We start from the raw sequence: 19,807 nt of genomic DNA, 5'->3' as shown, positions 1-19,807 counted from the left end.
AATTTCATAAAAACATTTTCCTGAATAGATTTAAGTTATTTCTACTTTGACAAAGTACAGTCTTGTGTCTTAAAAAAGGCACAGGGGGTGGGGTAGGGGTGGAGAGAAAGAGGAAGATCTGATATAGACAGACAAGAGAGGAAGAGAAATAAAGAGAAAGAAAATGAGAATGATGACTTCAACACAGAAAAAAAAATGATATAATAAAGGATAAAATCAAGCTGGCCTTAGATACCTCCATGGCAATGTTTAAACTCAGCCATGTTGAAGGGAGCAGCCATCTGCAACTTTCTGGAGGAAAGGAAGGACAGGACTTCAAATATTATACCCAGCTAACATGCCATTCACTTGTAAGGCTAGCATGCAAATAGGTGAAGAAGTGCATATGAGTGCTGCTTTTTAAAAACATTAATTAATTAATTAATTAATTAATTTTAGAAGTAGTTGGACACAATACCTTGATTTTATTTACTTATTTTTATGTGGTGCTGAGGATTGAACCCAGTACCTCGCATGTGCTAGACAAGCACTCTACCGCTGAGCTACAATCCCAGCCCTGATGAGTGCTGCTTTTACAAAATACTACTTGGTTGTGAAATCAGCCAATTAAGTATTAAAGAGCTCAAGGAGAAGTCATGGTAGAAGATTGCCTGAGCTCAGACGCAGATTCTGTAGTAAATATCTATGGGATTATAGAATGGAATGTGAATGTTATGAATATGTAGTGTCAATATAACAAAAATAGGGAGAAGAAATGGGATTAGAAATGTTAATGTTTTCAAAGCAGGAAGCTAGTAGAGTGCCCAAAAGTAAATTGTGTAAACATTTAAAACTTGAGCAAACAACATTAGTTAATAAAATAACTAATTAATAAAACTAAATAATTAGCTGCTTAATGGATAATGATTAAATAACACTAAAGCTTAAATAATTTTTCATGTATTTTTTAAAAACGGACTATTCCAAAAATATACAAAGTAAATAGCCAATACTAATTTATGTGTTATTTGCATTTAATAGATGTCACCATGTTGTTATATTTGCTTCAGGTCTTGTATAAAATATTTTAGAGAAAAGGAAACGTTTAGATAAAATATAATGAATACTAATGCATTTAGCACCTATACTGGGAAATAAAACATTGTGAATACAATTGAGGACTCTGGTATGTTCTTCTCAAGTACCAGAGGCAGTGTCCTGATTTTGGTTTCAGTTGTTCACCTGCATTTCTTAAAAATATGTTGAAAGCCAGGCACAGTGGCATATGTCTGTAATCTCAGCAGCTTGGGAGATGGAGGCAGGAGGATTTAAGTTCACAGCCAGCCTCAGCAACTTAGTGAGGCTCTAAGCAACTCAGTGAGACCCTGTCTCTAAATAAAATACAAAATAGGGCTGGAGATGTGGCTCAGTGGTCAAGTGCCCCTGAATTTAATCCCTGGTACCCCACCCCCAATAAAAAAAGTTGAATTACTATATATTTTTATGTAGTCTTCATAAAAAACAACATTTTGACTGAGTATGATGGTGCAAAGGTGTAATCCCAGCTACTCAGGAGGCTGAAGCAGAAGAATTTTAAGTTTGAGGCCAGCCTCAGCAACTTTTGTGAGACCCTGTTTCGAAATAATTAAAAGGCCTGAAACCATACTACCACAAGCAGTATACTGATTCAGTGCAATCCTCATCAAAATACCAATGGCATTCTTCACAGAGCTAGAAAAAACAGTCCTAAAATTCATTTGGAAGAAAAAAAAAACCCAGAATAGCCAAAACAATTTTAAGGCAAAAAAGCAACACTGGAGTCATCAGAGTACCTGTCTTCAAATTATACTGCAGAGCTATAGTAACAAAAACTGCATGGTACTGGCATACAAACAGACACAGAGACAAACCCACACACCTGCAGTCATTTCTTGACAAACCCACACACCTGCAGTCATTTCTTGACAAAAGTGCCAAAAAGATACATTGGAGAAAAGACAGCCTTTTTAACCAATGGTGTTGGGTAAACTGGTTGTCCATATATAGAAGAATGAAACTAGACCTTATCTTTCACCTTGCATAAAAATCAGCTCACAATGAATCAAAGACCTGGGAGTTAGAGCAGAAACTATGCAACTTCTACAAGAAAACATAGGGTCAACACTCCAACACATAGGCATAGGCAATGACTTCTCAATACCCATAAAGCTCAGGAAATAATGCCAGAAGTGAATAATGGGATGGCATCAAATTAAACAGCTGCACAGCAAAGGAAACAATTAGGAGTGTAATGGGAACCTACAGAATAGGGAAAATCTTTGCTGGATAAGTATCTCTAAAGTATATTAAAAAAATTTTAAAAACTTTACACCAAAAATAATACAATTAATAAATGGGAAAATGAATTAAACAGACATTGCTCAAGAAGAAATACAAATGGCCAACAAATATATAAAGAAATGTTTAACATTATTAGTAATTAGAGAATGCAAATCAAAACTACACTGAGATTTCATTTTACACCAGTCAGAATGGCAGTCATCAAGAATACAAATGCTGGAAAGGATGTGAGGGAGAAGGAACATTATACTGTTGGTGGGATTGTAAATTAATACTACCCCTATGGAAATCTATAGATTCTTCAAACGAGTAGTTGTGGAACCACCAAATAACACAGTTATACACTCCTCAGTATTTTTCTTAAAGAATTACAGTAATTACACTACAGTGATAAGTGCATCCCCATTTTTATAGCAGCACAATTCATAATAGCCAAACTATGGAACCAGCCTAGGTGTTCATCAACAGAAGAATGGATAAAGAAAATGTGGGATATATACACAATGGAGTTTTATTCAGCCATAGAGAAGAATGAAATTATGTCATTTGCAGAGAAATGGATAGAACTAGATACCATTATCATGTTAAGAGAAATAAGTCAAACTCAGAAGGTCAAGGGGGTATATTTTCTCTCATAAGCAGAAGCTAGAGAGGAAAAGGAGAAGAAAGATGGGAGCAATCTCATGAAAATCAAAGGGAGTTCAGTAGAAGAAAGGGACCAAGGGGGGTGGGAGATGGGGAGGAAGGAAAGAAGTGCTGGGGAGTGATACTGGCCAAATTATATTGTTACATTGTGTGCATGTATGAATATGCAACAAGATAACCATTGATATGTACAACTATAACACTGATTTTGAAAAACATGGATAAAAAAGGCCTAGGAATGTTAGCTCAGTGATCAAGTGCTTCTGAGTTCAATTCCTAGTACTGGGGGAAAAACTAAAAACAATATTCTGCATTTTTGTCCTTTATTTAGCTTAACCTTCTTTGAGATTTATATTGCTATATATTGCTTGAGTTTATCTTTAAATTATTTGGTTACATGGATATAATTTATTAATTAATTTTTAATTGATAGACAGCTGATTTCACTATGATGTTATGATAAAATTTTTCTAACATTTTCTTTTAAGAATGTTTTTGAGGGGCTGGGGTTTTGGCTCAATGGTAGAGCACTTGCCTAGCATGTGTAAGGCACTGGGTTCGAGCCTCAGCCCCACATTAAAAAAAATAAGTAAACAAAATAAAGGTATTTTTTTAAAAAAGAAATATTTTTGATAATTTTTTAAAAAGTTGGTTTATCCAGATATACTCTCAGAGAAAAGAAACATTTACTTAAAGTACAACAAGACCGGGCTGGGGATGTGGCTCAAGCAGTAGCGCGCTCGCATGGCATGCGTGCGGCCCAGGTTCGATCCTCAGCACCACATACAAACAAAGATGTTGTGTACGCTGATAACTAAAAAATAAATATTAAAATTCTCTCTCTCTCTCTCTCTCTCTCTCTCTCTCTCTCTGTCTCTCTCTCTCTAAAAAAAAAAAAGTACAACAAGACCTTTGTTTTTTCTTTGTTTTTTTTTTGGCTGTTATTCTAGAAAAGTTAAAATTAATACTTTAAGCTGTGTGGGGGTGCTACATACCTGTAATCCCAGCTACTTTGGAGGCTGAGGCAGGAGGGTAACAAGTTTGAGACTAGCCTGGGCAAATTAGCAAGATCCTGTTTCAAAGTAAAAATTTAAAAAGGGCTGTGGATGGGGCTGGGTTTGTGGCTCGGTGGTAGAGCGCTTGCTTAGCATGCCTAAGCCCCTGGGTTTGATTCCCAGCATCACGTTAAAAACAACAACAACTAAATAAACAAAGGTATTGTGTCCATCTACAACTAAAAATATTTTTTAAAAAAAGGGGGGCTGTGGGGATGTAGCTTATTAGTAGAATGATTCTGGATTCACTCCCCAGTACCACCCCCATCCCACACAATGTTGCCTCCCGCCGTGCAAAAAATAAAATCAACATTTTAAAAGTATCATCTAAGGATTTATCCCTGTATATAAAATTTTTTTTGTTAATCTTTTTCCCCCTGTTTATGTGCATAGAAAGATAACTGGAATGTTGTTTACTCACTGTTAATAATATTTATTTCTAGGTAATAGAATGTGGGGTTGTGTTTTAAACTTTTAGCTGTTTTCTTCATAATGAATGTGTATGATTTATTATAGCAACTCAGTGATATTTTTCTCAAAAACAAAGAAAATACTCAAAATTAAATATGTTAAGATGTTGAATATGATTATTCAGTAATGCAAGGGTAAGTATAAATTGTATGGCAAGAGTATTAAATTTTTTTCATTTTGGCATGTTTATATTTCAAAAGATCAGTATGTAAATTTATAGTGTAATTGAAATGCTATAATATATTCAGCCTTCTTTAAAAGTATGACTAAAATCAATTAGATGAAAGAAAAGGGAAATTTTCTAGTAATTTCCTTTTATTTATCTTCAGTTTTTTAGGATGGATTGAAGGAAAAGTTATTGTAATAAATTAAGTTGAATCCCTTTAGTATGATGCAATCTTCAAGTGATTTAGACTACAGAAAAGATTTTCAGAAGAGGCATTAGAAGCTTCCACCAGACTTTTATTTCCTTCTTGTCCCAGTGCTATGTAGTCCACTGTCCCTTCCTGAATTCTCAGATACCTAGTGGGCTCAGGTGTCAGTAGTGTTTGCCAGGGTAACAGGTGCCTCCCTGTGTCCTTGATTTAATGAACATCTCAAAACTGGATTGTTACAAATAAAAGAGTTCAAGATATTCTGTTTTGTCATTTGGATAAAAATTTGATCTGTTTGTTTTGTAGGTATGACCTTGCTTCTAGGGAATGGCTTCCTCTAAACCATTCTGTGAACAATGTGGTTGTTAGATATGGTCATTCTTTGGCTTTATATCAGGTAAAAATACCTGCACTCTGTACTAAGCATGAAACTCGACTCTTTCAGTTAATTTATGTATTATGCAGTTGAAAAGCGATTGAATGTTGTTTTTTAATTGGGGCTGACTTTCTTTTTGCGGTGGGAGTTATTTGATTGGCTAAGTTGTAAGTGGAATTGAAGCTGCAACTTCTTGTACCCAAGAGATTTTAATGGATCTAACCATACTGAGATATTATTGATTTTGATACCAAGTGGTTAGAACTGAAGATTAAAAAGTATTGATTAGCATTTATGCCATTCCAGGTTTATCCAAGAATTGTCCAGCAACTAAATAATAATTTTCACCTCCCATTTTTGGAGGTATGTGGTAGGATGAAGCAACTTTATTTTTTCAAGTTATTTTATTATGTAAAAGATCTCATATAAGCAAGCCCAAGAAAATGACAAAGTTTTAGAGACATAAAATATGATTTGCTTATTTTTGTTCCTTTCTGGATCCTCTTCCTAATTATTCATGGAATGGCCCATTAATACTTTTTAAGCTGAGAACAATATTGAGGTTTTTGAACTGGTTATTTTTTGTTCTCAGATTTGAATTTTTTTTTTTTAGAGTGAGAGAAAGAATTTTTTTAGTATTTATTTTTTCATTTTCGGTGGATATGACATCTTTATTTTTTTTATTTTAATGTGTGCTGAGGATCGAACCCAGCGCCCCGTGCATGCCAGGCGAGCGCATTACCGCTTGAGCCACATCCCAGCCCCTCAGATTTGAATTTTTAATGTTTTTTAAATCCTGTTTATGTTTTTTCCTCTAGGATAATATTTACATGTATGGAGGAAAAATTGATTCAACAGGCAATGTGACCAATGAGTTGAGAGTGTTTCATATTCATAACGAATCATGGGTATTGTTGACCCCAAAGGCAAAGGAGCAGTATGCAGTGGTTGGACACTCAGCACACATTGTAACACTGAAGAGTGGCCGGGTGGTCATGCTGGTTATCTTTGGTCACTGCCCACTCTATGGATATATAAGCAATGTACAGGAATATGACTTGGGTAGGTATATTTTTTTTCTAATAGACAAGTTTTAAACATCAACTTAAAAACCTCTCCTTTTATTGTTAGGATATTAAACAATGTTCAAGCTAACCTAGATCCAGTTCTTCATCTTGAAACACAAATTACCCGGGTATAACCAATAAAATTTAGGCTATTGATGCCCCTTTGTAGTGTGTATGTGCTAGTGTCAATGCAAGGAGCCAAAGAAGGCACTGAATACTTTGGTTGTTAAAAATCAATAAAAATAGTTCAGAACTACAAATACTATGGAAAAGAACTTGTATGGCCCTTTAGTGATTGGTTTAATGGAGTGTGAATTTCCCTTAAATATAATCTTTCCTTTGGTTAAATTTAATTTTATCTATTATTGTTTAGTGGGAGTATCAGCCATAATTGACATTTTAATAAAGTTGGCCCATAATATACACCTCTATATTGGTCACTTAAAGGCCATAGTGAATTAAATTCTCACTTGTTAAATTTAATGAAATGTTTTCCTAAATAGAGAGTTAGAACATCAAAACGTGTAACAGATTGGAGTTGGCCATGTGGCTTTGTTACAAGTTTTAAGTGGATTTTTTTTTTTTTTTTTTTTTTTTTAGACAGAAAGATAAAATTATATGTAAACCCTCTTGAAATCTCTTCTCCATCTGTGAGATATTTTGAAGTTGCATTTTAGAGAAGGGGAACCTGCATGCTTTTGACTGTTTTTCCCTTTCCAGAGAGGAACACCTGGAGTATTTTGCAAACCCAGGGTGCCCTTGTGCAAGGGGGTTATGGCCACAGCAGTGTTTATGATCACAGGACCAAAGCCCTGTATGTCCACGGCGGTTACAAGGCTTTCAGTGCCAATAAATACCGGCTTGCAGATGACCTCTACAGATATGATGTGGACACCCAGATGTGGTGGGTGCTTTTTGTTGAGCTTTTGCTTAAAAGTGTGAATTTTATAGAGGCAATTGTTGGGAAAATATATTTGCTGAATTTTTTTGGTTTCAGACCGGGCAGGTAATTCTGTTTAGCATTGTATATAAAGAAATTAGGAAAAAGCATAGGGTAATAAATTAGCTGATGTTTATTTTGTTATATTATCCTATTTTGTAATATGAAACTGCTTGGTTTTAGGGCATTGATTTCCAGTTTTCATACACTGAACACTACAATAAAATTTTTTTCCTTCAGAATCCTAAGGAGTGAACTACATAGTTGAGTTTGTATACACATTTATAATTAAATAAACTATATTCTCTTTTTCTGGTGGTGATAAAGTTGAGATGGAACCCATGCATGGGAGGCAAGTGCTCTACCACTGAGCTGTACCTCCAGTAAGATATATTCAGTTTTGAACTTTGTCTTGATGATCCAAGTGTCACCCGTGGGGTCGGCTACTGGTGTCATTCCAATAAAATCAAATAGGATGCTGATACCTAATTGATAGAGCTTGCTTCACTCTGAACCAGAGACCAGCTTATAAAAAGTACTCTGATTTTAACCACTGTAAAGCTGGTCTGATTTATGAAATCATGTAATTTTAAAGCAATGTTTTTCTTCTTTTTGTATTTCCTCACATATTTGAGACCGTGCCCATGAAAATGTATTTACATTTTATCATAAAAATCATCATTTTTAGTGACTTTATAATACTTTTTCATCTGAGTATACTGAGCCTGTGTGATTGGAAGTTTTGGTTTCTAGCTTTTGTCTTATTAGTATTTTGTATAGGTCTCTCTCTGTTTCATATGATTTCTGCCCAGAAAGTGGAGTTATAATACCATGGGGTATTAACATTTTAAGGATCTTAATATCTTTTGCCAAAATTCTTATAAGTTTCTAAAGTTTTACATGTTTGTTGAGAGAGCTGCAAAATACAAGGAAAATTCTGCAAGTATTTGCACATTTGGGTTGAAGCTAATAAAATGGTTATGTTTGCATTAGCAGATAAATAACTATTCTTAAAAACTAACCTTATATTTATTATTTTTAAATAAACTCAAAGGACCATTCTTAAGGACAGCCGATTTTTCCGTTACTTGCACACAGCTGTGATAGTGAGTGGAACCATGCTGGTGTTTGGAGGAAATACACACAATGACACATCCATGAGCCATGGTGCCAAATGCTTCTCTTCAGACTTCATGGCTTATGACATTGGTAAGTTTCCCAGAGCCATTTTTCTCTTCAGAAGTGTTTTTTTTATATAAGCAGCATTTTAAAAGAAACTGAAAACATCACTAGTTCAAACGGTCAGGCCACTTGAAAGAGGTCCAAATGGTAGTTTTGTATTTATTTGACTGAAGTTATATATTTATTCAGAAGCATTGCTTTACATTCAGTTCTTTTTGAAGTCATTCTTTTTCATTTTTGAAGATGAGTTGAGATAACTAGTCTCTTCTTTGTTAGAAATGCTTTACATGGTAGTGTTATTTTGTAACTACCAGCACTGGGTTAAGATTAGCTTTATTTAAAAAAAAAAAAAAAAAAAAAAAAAAAAAAAGATTAGCTTTATTTTATTTCTTGTAAAACAAGTCTCACATGTATTCTTGGTGTGATAACATACTTGACCACCAGAGGGCAGTATTTCCTCATTCATAAGTAATACCAGTGTTGTGTATAAATATTAGATGTTCATTTAAAAAAATTTTTTTTTAATTGTGGTAAAATACACATAACATAAAATCTGCTATCTTAATCTTTAAAAGTATATAGTTTGGGGCTGGGGTTGTGGCTCAGTGGTAATGTTCACCTAGAATCTGTGAGGCACTGGTTTTGATCCTCAGCAGCACCACAGAAAAATAAATAAATAAATAAAATTATTTAAAAAAGTGTATAGTTGGTAGAATTAAATGTAATCATAATGCTATGCATTCTGCACCACAATTCATCTCCATAACTGTCTTCATCTTATAAATCTGAAACTATCCATTTGGCAACATTTCCACCTTCCCTCTATCCTTTGCAACTACCATTATACTGTCTATCTTTATTGTATACACATAAATCTACAGTTCACTTTCAGCAGACATTTATGTGCTAGCTCCTGAACTTCTGCATTGGGGATGATCAAATGAATAAGTTATAGCCCTTAGAGTAAAAGTGGAGGAGACAGAGAAATGAGCAGACAATATAGTTGCAATTCAAGATTTTTTTTCCACTGAAAGCAATATAGTTGAGCATAACCAAGTATTCCTAAGTCCTGGTAAGGGCAACAGCAGGGAAGGCCTTCTTGTAGGTCCTGAGGAACACTGGGAATCAGTCACGTACTATTAGTACTTCCCAAACAGAGGAAGTCCACATGTGGTGACACAGAGCCAGGAAGTGACCAAGGCACATATTTAGGGCCTGTGAGTTATTACTATCCTGTTCATCATACCAAAGGTAAGCAGTGACCCCAAAAGAGACTAGAAAAGTAAACAGCTGTCAGTCAAGGACCTTCAGATCTTAAGTAGCCTGTTATGTTATGTTGAGGAATGTGGGATTTTTGAAGCATGTTTCAGAGGAAGTGATGGAATTGTATGTATATCTTAGGAATATCGCATTAGTGGCGTTTTGTAGTATTTGGAAAGGCGCATGTTGGCATTTAGGAGACTTGCTGAAGTCTTGGTGAAGGTTTGAACTAAGGTGGTAGATGTGGCTCTGAGAATAAAGAGATAGACATACTTTGATAGCTACCAGGAACTTTGAGGTTTGATGGGATGTGTTTTGAAAGAAGTAAAAGCATCCTTAATCCCAGGTATGTGATGTGGACCATTACCTATTGCCAAGATTGGGAATCAACATGGAGGAGTACAATCTGAGAAGAAGAGAGTGAAGGAAATGTTGGACCATATCCAATTGAGGATATCTAAGAGAACAACTCAGAGAGCTGGTAGGAAGCTTCAGGAGGTGTGAACTTCTGTAATGAAAAACAGCCACAGGGCAGATGGATAGAGAAGTCCAAAAGAGAGTGAAGATTGTGAATAGTGTTATGGAAGTAGGAGGAAAATAGGCGAGAAGGATGATCTCAGAAGAATCGGTTAATGCCTCCAGAATAGTTAAAACTTTCAGTGAAGGGAAGGAAAAGGGCAAGTTGAGTGCCTCAGAGGGAGATAAATCTAGGAGAGGCATTAGAGAAAGAAAAAGAGAGAGAGTCAGAGGAAGATGGGATATCTTGAGGATATTTAAATGTTGTGGTGAAAACCAGAATGAATGTGAAGACTCAAAGGAGAAAAGTTTTATGTCGTTGAGTCAGAGAAGGGACTTTGGGAGGGGAGAAGAAGAAGAGATCCTGCCATACTGGTTTGGGGGAAGGAAGCAAGGTAGGCAGAAAGCTGGGGCAGTTGTGGCCTTTGAACTTCACGCTGAAGAAAATGGGTTAGAGGCTGGATAAGAGAAGGCTATGTAAGTTATGGTCAAGCACTGCTTAGGTAGCTCTTAGAGGGTGAGGCAGTGAGCATGTGGGTGGTATCGTGCAGGAGCACCTGCTCTTATTCATTCAGAAGAGAAGTTATTAGCATAGGTCAGGATAAAGGAAGCTTTTCTAGATCTAGGGGACCTAGAAAAAGACTTAAAACATTAGATGAGTTTAAATTTAAAAAATTTTAACTTTCACCTACATTTTTCCATTGTAGCTACTAAGTTTGGGTGAATCAATATAGAGAAGAGTGGAACATAATTGTGGAACTCACGTTTTACTTACATCAGCTTTGTAGAAAATAAATTTTCTTTATGTTAAAAATTATCTTGGCTTGGGGTAGGATGTGGTTCAGTGGTAGAACGCTTGTCCATTGTGCATAAGACCCTCCTGTGTTTGATCCCTAGTACTACCCCCCCCCAAAAAAAAAAAAGAAAAAGAAGAAGAAACATTCTTGTGGGTAAATCAAAAGGATAGCAGGGTGAAAGACCTGTATGTCATGGCTGTTAGATGCTAATTGCCATATGACCCATCTTGTTTTTGGTACTGGGGATTGATCCCAGGGGCGCTTAATTACTGAGCCATGCCCAGCACTTTTTATATTTTGAGTCAGGGTCTTGGTATGTTTCTTAGGGCCTTGGTAAGTTGCTGAGGCTGCTTTGAATAAGCCTCCTGAGCTGCTGTCTTGTGCCCCTGTGCCCATCTGCTCCACTGCTGCTGGTTATTACCCAGCAATCATAGCATGACTAATAGAGTTGACTGGTATGTTTTACAAGGCTGTGTGTGTGTTACAGTCTTCTTTTCCTTTTTAAATTTTTTTTAATTGTAGATGAACACAATATCTTTGTTAATTTATTTTTATGTGGTGCTGAGGATTGAGCCCAGTGCCTCACATGTGCGAGGTAAGCGCTCTACCACTGAGCTACAGCCCCAGCCCTACAGTCTTCTTGAAAACTGTCAGTTTCTGTTGATTATGAATGGCAGTCCTCTCTGAAATGTGTTTTTCTTGCTTCTAGCTTGTGACCGCTGGTCAGTGCTTCCCAGACCTAATCTCCACCATGATGTCAACAGATTTGGCCATTCCGCAGTCTTACACAACAGGTAATTGGAGAAGTACTTGCTTCTTTTCTTTTGTGCTTGAGATGGAAGTGAAATAAAATATGTCGAAGTGAAAATGGACTAATATTATTTGCAGAATTCCCTCATTCCATTAGTTTTTCACAGAGTACAAATTTCCTGATTAAGGGTTAAAATATTCGATGTGACTGTAAATTGCTTCAAATGCCATGTTTGCTGATCTGGTGGTTTTAGCACACAGGGACATTCTATGTTTTGTGCTATTGGGATGTGTGGGGCAACAAAAGCTCCATGCATGTTACTGTGTTAGGTCTTATGTAATTCTTTTTGGTACTTAGGTTGTTGAGTTTCAAGTAGCTGTATCTGAACAGTAAAGAAAGTTTTGGAAAAAAGTAGAGAGAGTCCTTTAGGTGAGAGATAAGGTAGGGAACAGAAATGGAGAGGTTGTGGATCTTAATATAAGGCCAGTCTGTAGTCCTTGGATATTTTGAAGTCTGCAATGTGTTTTTCTTCATTGCTTAAAATCTCCTGGGCCAGATACCAGAACTCATCATAAATCTGCTCTGGAGAAACTCTGTCCAATAAAGGAGATTCTGAGTGGCCACTCTACCTACCTGTTTCTTACATTGAGCTTTAAAGATGTTTAAGAAGTTAAACGGCCTACTCATTTCATTAGTTTTTCTCATTCTGTTTCTGCTATTATTACTACTATTTCTACTTTTAAAATTCAAAGTCACATAGACTCTGTAACTATTGAAGCCTTTAACACTTGCATTATGTTAGGATACCTTTGGCTTTTAAAATTTCTGTTGTAATGATGAGAGTAATTTAACTTGAATTAGGAAAAATAAGAAAGCAACATTTTTGAGATATTGTGAAGGAAGAGTTGATAGAATTTAAACACTAGGTATTGGTCCAAGTGCTATCTTTTATAGAGCAGTTACTTAAATTTTTTTAGCAATATGTAAGATTTTATGGTGAGAACGTTTGGTGGTGATAGACTAGCCTCTTGAAGTTTTCCTCCCAGAAAGCAGAGGCAGCCCTGGGCATTACCTTGCCTGTGGCTGCCTGGCCCCAGCTCTCTTCATCTTGGCATTCCTAGAGTTCTCCTGGCGCATAGTTTGGAATGGAATAGGCATTTGCTAGATGTCATTCATTTGTACTGTGATGATAACTATCAAACAGATGAATCTTTTATTAAAACCTTCTTGAGTTTTATACAAACTCAACAAGAAGTTGACTGTTAAAATGTAGTTTAACATACATTTATCATAAAATGTAGTTTAACCATGAATCAAAATTGGAAATGGCTTGTTTGATGACGCTTCTGTTTTTGTGTAATACAATAGTGTGTTTGAGCCTGATATGTGAGTGTGAGTACTGGACAGGCTTGGCTGGGGCAGGAGATAATGAACGAAACCATCTACTAAAAGGCTATGGTTTTAGTTTAATTTTATGAAATAATATGGTGAAAGAGAAACTTTGATTCACATAATTTCTTTCTTTTTTTTTTTAGAGAGAGAGAATTTTTTTAATATTTATTTTTTTAGTTTTTGGTGGACACAACATCTTTATTTTAGTTTTATGTGGTGCTGAGAATCAAACCCAGTGCCTTGCACATGCCAGGCGAGCACGCTATCGCTTGAGCCACATCCCCAGCCCTCACATCATTTCTTTGTGTTATAAGTCAGCAGCAGTGGGTCAGGTGTAGTTAGTTGACTTAGCTGTTCTTCTCAATCACCTGCTCCCGGATTTTCTTTTCTTTTTTTTTTTAAATAAACATTTTATATATATATATATATATAAATAAATTTTTTTTTTTGATGTGGTGCTGAGGATCGAACCTAGGGCCTCACACATGCAGGGTGAGCACTCTGCCACTGAGCCACAACCCTGGCCCCTCTAGATTTCTTTGAAGACCTCTCCCTGCCTTCCCAGAGCCACTAGGTGACCAGAGAAATTATGTATTGCTGAGAACACCAACTCTTCCTGGGTGGAGGAGGGAGTTCATTTGGTTAAAGAACAAATAGAATTTGTATTTGTTGAATCCAGCCTGACTCACGTGATGCTCTGTTAGCCAATAGTGGGGTTAGAAATGTGGGGGACTGGGGCTGGGGCTGTGTGTGGTTCAGTGGTAGTGCACTTGCCTAGCATGTGTGAGGCACTGGGTTTGATTCTTAACACCACATATAAATAAATAAAGTAAAGCTAAAAAATATACTTTTTTTAAAAAAAGAAATGAATGTAGTGTTCATTTTGTTGTTTGTATTAAAATATGCAGTTTTCAGATATGGTAATAAATACTTATTTTATGCTGCTATGAACATAAATGTACAAATATCTCTTCAGTGTGCTGATGATTCTTTGGATATATACTCAATAGTGGGATGCTGAACCATATGTAGTTCTTTTTAAAAACTTTTGAGCAACCTTCATACTCTATAATGGTTACAATAGTTTGTGTTTCCATCAGTAATATATAAGAGTTCCCAATTTTTCATATCCTTGCCAAAATTTTCTCTTTTTTTAAATGACTATTTTAACAGGTATGAGGTGATATCTTATTTATTTATTTATTTATTTATTTTGTGATGCTGGGGATTTAACCCAGGATCTTGTGCATGCAAGGCAAGCACTCTACCAACTGAGCTATATCCCCAGCCCTCGTTTTGTATTTTAAACTTGCATTTCCCTGGTCATTAATGATGTTGAACTTTTTTCATGAATCTGTTGGTCATTTGTATGTCTTTTGAAAAATGTCTGTTCAAGTCCTTTGCCCATTTTTAAATTAGAATATTTTTTTCTTAGCTTTTGAGTTCTTTGAATTCCTTATATGTTTTGGATATGAACTCCTTATCAGATGTTATTTAAATAGAAATATTTTCTCCCATTACATAGCTTGTGTCATCAATCAATTGGTTGCTTTCCTTCTCTGTGCAGAAGCTTCTTAGTTTGATGTGACCTCATTTGCCTATTTTTGCTTTTGTTACCTGTGGTTTTAGTGTCACATAAAAAAAAGTTCTTGCCAGTTTCATGGAGCTTTCACCCTGTTTTCTTCCAGTGGGTTTTTTAAAGTTGTAGATGGACACAATAACTTTATTTTATGTATTATTTTTATGTAGTGCGGAGGATTGAACCCAGTGTCTCAACATGTGCTAGGCACTGAGCCACAACTCCAGCCCTTCTTCTAGTAGGTTTTGTTGTTGTTGTTGTTTTGGTACCAGGGATTGAACTCGTGGGCACTTGACCACTGATCCACATCCTCAGCTCTATTATGTATTTTAGTTAAGAGATAGGGTCTCACTGAGTTGCTTAGCACCACTTTTACTGAGTCTGGCTTTGAACTCGCGATCCTCCTGCCTCAGCCTCCTGAGCTGCTGGGATTACAGGAGTGTGCCACCAGCTCTTTTATTAGTTTCATGATTTTTAAAATACATTTTAAAAGACTTCAAGTCTTTTAATGCATTTTGAGTTGATTTTTTGCATGAGTATAATTTCATTCTTTTGCTTGTAGATATCTGATCTTTAGTTGAATTCTATTATGGTGGTCAGAGAACACATTTTATTTTCTATTTTGATAAATATTTATTGGGATTTTTTATGATCTAGTATATTATCTGTCTTGGAGAATGTTCCATGGGAGATTGCATATGTTGCTTTTATTGGGTGGAGTGTTGTTTAGATAAGAGGTCAAGTTGGTTAACCATGTTGCTCAAGTGCTATGTCCTCCAATATTGAGAGTAGAATATTGAAGTCTCCAACAATTATTGTTCTTGTAGTATTTCTTATAAGGCAGGTCTGCTAACAAGTCTTTTAGTGTTTATCTTGATAATATTTTTATTTGAGCTCCATTTTTGGAGGATCGTTTTGTCAGAGCATTGTTGCTTTCTACACTTTCCCTATGTCTTCCTTTGCCTTCTAAGCTCCATTGTCTTTTTTTAAAAATATTCTTTTAGTTGTTGATAGACCTTTATTTTAATCATTTATTTATATGTAGTGCTGAGAATCGAACTCAGAGCCTCACACATGTGAGGCAAGCACTCTATCACTGAGCCACAATTCCAGCCCCTCCATTGTTTCATAACTGATAATCTTAAGGCATTCTTTTATCTGATGAATTGTTTTAGTTTGTTGTCTTCACATTGTCTCTTAAAGTTTTGAGCTTTCAGTTTATGATGTGTTGAGATATGGGTCTTTTTGTGTTTGTCTTACTTGGAAGGAATTGAACTTTATGGATGTATGGACTAATCTTTTTCAAATTTGGAAATTTTTCCTTACTCCTCCTTGTAGAATTCTGTTATGTAGATATTGGTATGCTTGAAAGAATTCCACAGGTCCTGGTGGCTTTGTTAACTTTTTTTTTTTAGTGTTTTATTCCTTTCTTTTCTTCAGATTATATCATTAAATTAATCTATCTTTTTTCTTTTATGTGGTGCTGAAGATGGAACCCAGGACTTTGTGCATGTTAGTTTGTGCATGCTAGGCAATTGATCTACTACTACAAGCTGCATCCCCAGCCCTAGTGATGTATTTTTTAAAATATTTTATTTTTATGTGGTGCTGAGAGTCGAACCCAGCGCCTCGAGCATGCCAGGAGAGCGCGCTACCGCTTGAGCCACATCCCCAGCCTCCTAGTAATGTATTTTTAAGATGGCTATTTTTTTCCTCTACCAGCTCAAGTCTGTTGTTGAGTAACTGTAGTGAATTTTTGTTTTACATAATTGTATTTTCAATTCGAAGATTTCCATTTCTTCTTCTCCTTCTCCTACTGGTGATTGAACTCAGGGGCACTCAATTACTGTGCCACTCCTCAGCCCTATTTTGTATTTTATTTAGAGACAGGGTCTCACTGAGTTGCTTAGCACCTCGCTATTGCTGAGGTTGTCTTTGAATTCATGATTCTCCTGTTTCAGCCTCCAGAGTCACTGGGATTATAGGCATGCGCCACTGTGCCCAGATCCATTTATTTAATTTTTTAAAAAAATATTTTTTAGTTGTAGATAGATATCATACCTTATTTAAAAATTTTTTTTTTAATTGTAGATGGACACAGTACCTTTATTTTATATATTCATTTTCATGTGGTGCTGAGGATCGAATCCAATGCCTCCCACATGCAAGGCAAGTGCTCTGCTGCTGAACTACAACCCCAGCCTTCTATTTATTCTTTTTTTTTAAATATTTTTTTAGTTGTCAATAGAGCTTTATTTTATTTATTGATATGTGGTGCTGAGAATTGAACCCAGAGCCTCACACATGATAGGCAAGCGCTCTGCCACTGAGCCACAATCCCAACTCTTCCATTTATTCTTTATAATTTTAATTTATGTCTCTTTATTGGTATTCTCTATCTGTTGAGTCATTAATGTCATACTTTCATTTAATTTTTTTAGACATAGTTTTTAAGTTCCTTAAAAATATATAATAGCTACTTTGAAATATTCGTCTTCTGAGACAAACATGTGGAACCCCACAGAGGTAGTTTTTGTTGACTTATGTTTCTTCTGTATGGGTCACAGGTTTTAATTTTTTTTGCATATTTTGTTGAAAACTAAATATATTAAAACAATAAATGGTAAGAAAACTGATCAGATTGTGATTTTTGTCACCATCATCACTGACAACTGTTGCTGTTCATATAAGGTACTGTGTGTTCTGTTCTGTCTCCCCACACAGGGTGCCACTGCTGATTTCTCTGATTAGTCGTTTTTTTCTTGTTTTTAATTTAAAGTCCAACTTCCTCTGGAGTGCCCCTAGATCAGCTTAGTATTCAGCCAGTGATTTCTCAATGGTTTTGCTAAAATGCTTAAATGCTTTCAGCTAATAAGACTCCAATATCCAAAGTTCTGGAAGTTTATAAGTTTACCCTGGTTTTTACTATATGGCTAGTGCTGCCTTTTTCATTATTTTCTGCAAGTTCTTGAAGCCTTGTGTAGACACGTACTACTGGAGATGTGAAATTTTATTAAAGCACCCTGAAGGAGAATTGGGCTTGATTTAAAACTCTTAAAACCTTGATTCTGGCCAGGTGCACTGGTGTACTCCTATAATCCTAGCTACTCTGGAGGCTTAGGCAGAAGAATTACAAAATCAAGCCCAACCCGGGCAACATAGAACCCTATCTTGAAAAAAATAAAAAGCCCTTGACCCTTGACTTCAGGAGGACTTTCACTTCTGGAGCTTCTCCCACTGAAAGAACACTAATATGTGTAAAGCAAGAACTGGAAAGATAATGAGGAAACATTGGACAGAAACTAAGAGATGAATCAAGTTCAAGGAGGGCTTCAGCCTGAGATTTTGCCCATCCAGCTGGGGCAGCAGAGAGCTGGAGCTGAATTTTGGGCTGATTTCCAGACTGAAGGATCAGGGGCCAGAGGTATTTTTGTTCCTAATAGATGCTAAATGGTTATTTCTGAGTGAATAAGTAAATGGATAGCATGATTTGGGCCTTGTTCTTTTTAGAGACAGATAATATAAATAATCATATTAAGTTTTTAGGCTAAAAACAAAATTAAACTGAAGAGATGATATGCGGGAAAGAACGGGCCCATTTGTAATATTAGTCAGTTTTAGAGATGTAATGTTATCCTTGAAATGGAAGAGATTTAAGCAAAATTCTTTTTTCCTAAAAGGATGTTAAAACTTTTTATTGTGAAAAATTGAAAGATATAAAGAAGTAGAGATAATAGCATAATTAAGCCCCATGTGCCCCTTACTCTACATTAGCAGAAATCAATCTGTGGCCATCCTGAACCTGTCCTTCTTACTTGGAAGCAATTTTCTAGCACAATAGGATTTCACAAGTAAATATTTTAGATTACAGTTGGTTTTCATTATTCACAGTGGTTATGTTCTGCACACAATAGTGAATATTGACTCTCGGCTCGTACAGGACATTAGGTTTCTGCGAGCCTTCTCAGCACATTTTCCTAAACTAGTCAATATATTAACCCTGTTCAGTGTGTGTTTCTCTTTTTTTTTTTTTTTTTTATTTTTTTTTTTATTGGTTGTTCAAAACCCTACAAAGCTCTTGACATATCATATTTCATACATTAGCATACATTAGCTTCAAGTGAGTTATGAACTCCCTTTTTTACCCCAAGTACAGATTACAGAATCACATGGGTTACACATCCACATTTTTACATAATACCATAATAGTAACTGTTGTATTCTGCTACCTTTCCTATCCTCTACTATCCCCCCTCCCCTCCCCTCCCATCTTCTCTCTCTACCCCCTCTACTGTAATTCATTTCTCACCTTGTTTAAATTACATATAAGAGGTTGTAAGTGTGTTTCTCTTTAAACACAATATATTGCCGATTTCTTACCACTGAGCTTGCAGTCAACAGCACTTCGACTCATGTCTAAACAAAATTTATCTAACACACATATTTCCTCCACAAAGGCACATCACGGCTTAAAATAGGAGACAGCACTTGAGCACTGCACTAGGGGTTGTAAACAATGAAATCACTAGCATAAAGTAAAGCACAAAAACTCAAGAAGGGGGCACTAAAACCATGAAAGGGACACTTGTTACAGTATGAGAGCTGAGACAAGAAGTCAGAGCACTCCTTTGTTTGAGCTGAGCTGGGAATATGTATGTTTCACCATTCAAATGTTTCACCATTCTGCATGCACATGCCTACAAGTGACCATAAACTGCTGCAAAGTATTGATTTTGGAGATAGAAATAAATTTTAGCACATAGGTAAATTCACAAATACAGAATCTGCAAATAATGAGAATTGACTATTTTTCATTAAAGACTCTTAAAACGTATAAGTACTGCTGAGATTGGAGGTGCATGCATGTAATCCTAGGGTCTGTGGAGGTTGAGACAGGAGGATTGCAAGTTTATGTTTAATCTCAGTGGCTTTAGCAAGGCCCTAAGCAACTTAGACCCTGTTTCAAAATAAGTAATAGAAAAGACTTGGGTTATAGCTCAGTGGTAAAGCATCTGGGTTTTACTCTCCAGTACTCCTTCCCAGAAAAAAAGAAGAAAAAAAAACCCTAATCAAAACAAAACAA

General features: G+C 35.9%; 1 protein-coding gene across 2 annotated transcripts in view; it reads left to right on the top strand.

Moving 5' to 3' along the window:
- The window catches only part of LOC143395726 (attractin), a 146,332-nt gene that overhangs the window by 58,197 nt on the left and 68,328 nt on the right, over window positions 1-19,807 (top strand). For both annotated transcript variants that reach the window (XM_076851591.2, XM_076851590.2), the window contains exons 7-11: window positions 5,171-5,261; window positions 6,059-6,302; window positions 7,028-7,211; window positions 8,302-8,456; window positions 11,712-11,796. In XM_076851591.2, coding sequence (XP_076707706.2) covers window positions 5,171-5,261; window positions 6,059-6,302; window positions 7,028-7,211; window positions 8,302-8,456; window positions 11,712-11,796 — 759 coding nt within the window. The remainder of the gene's footprint in view (window positions 1-5,170; window positions 5,262-6,058; window positions 6,303-7,027; window positions 7,212-8,301; window positions 8,457-11,711; window positions 11,797-19,807) is intronic.

This window comes from Callospermophilus lateralis, chromosome 3, assembly GCF_048772815.1.
Source record: "Callospermophilus lateralis isolate mCalLat2 chromosome 3, mCalLat2.hap1, whole genome shotgun sequence".
NCBI lineage: Eukaryota > Metazoa > Chordata > Mammalia > Rodentia > Sciuridae > Callospermophilus > Callospermophilus lateralis.
This window is presented reverse-complemented; position numbering and strand designations above follow the sequence as displayed.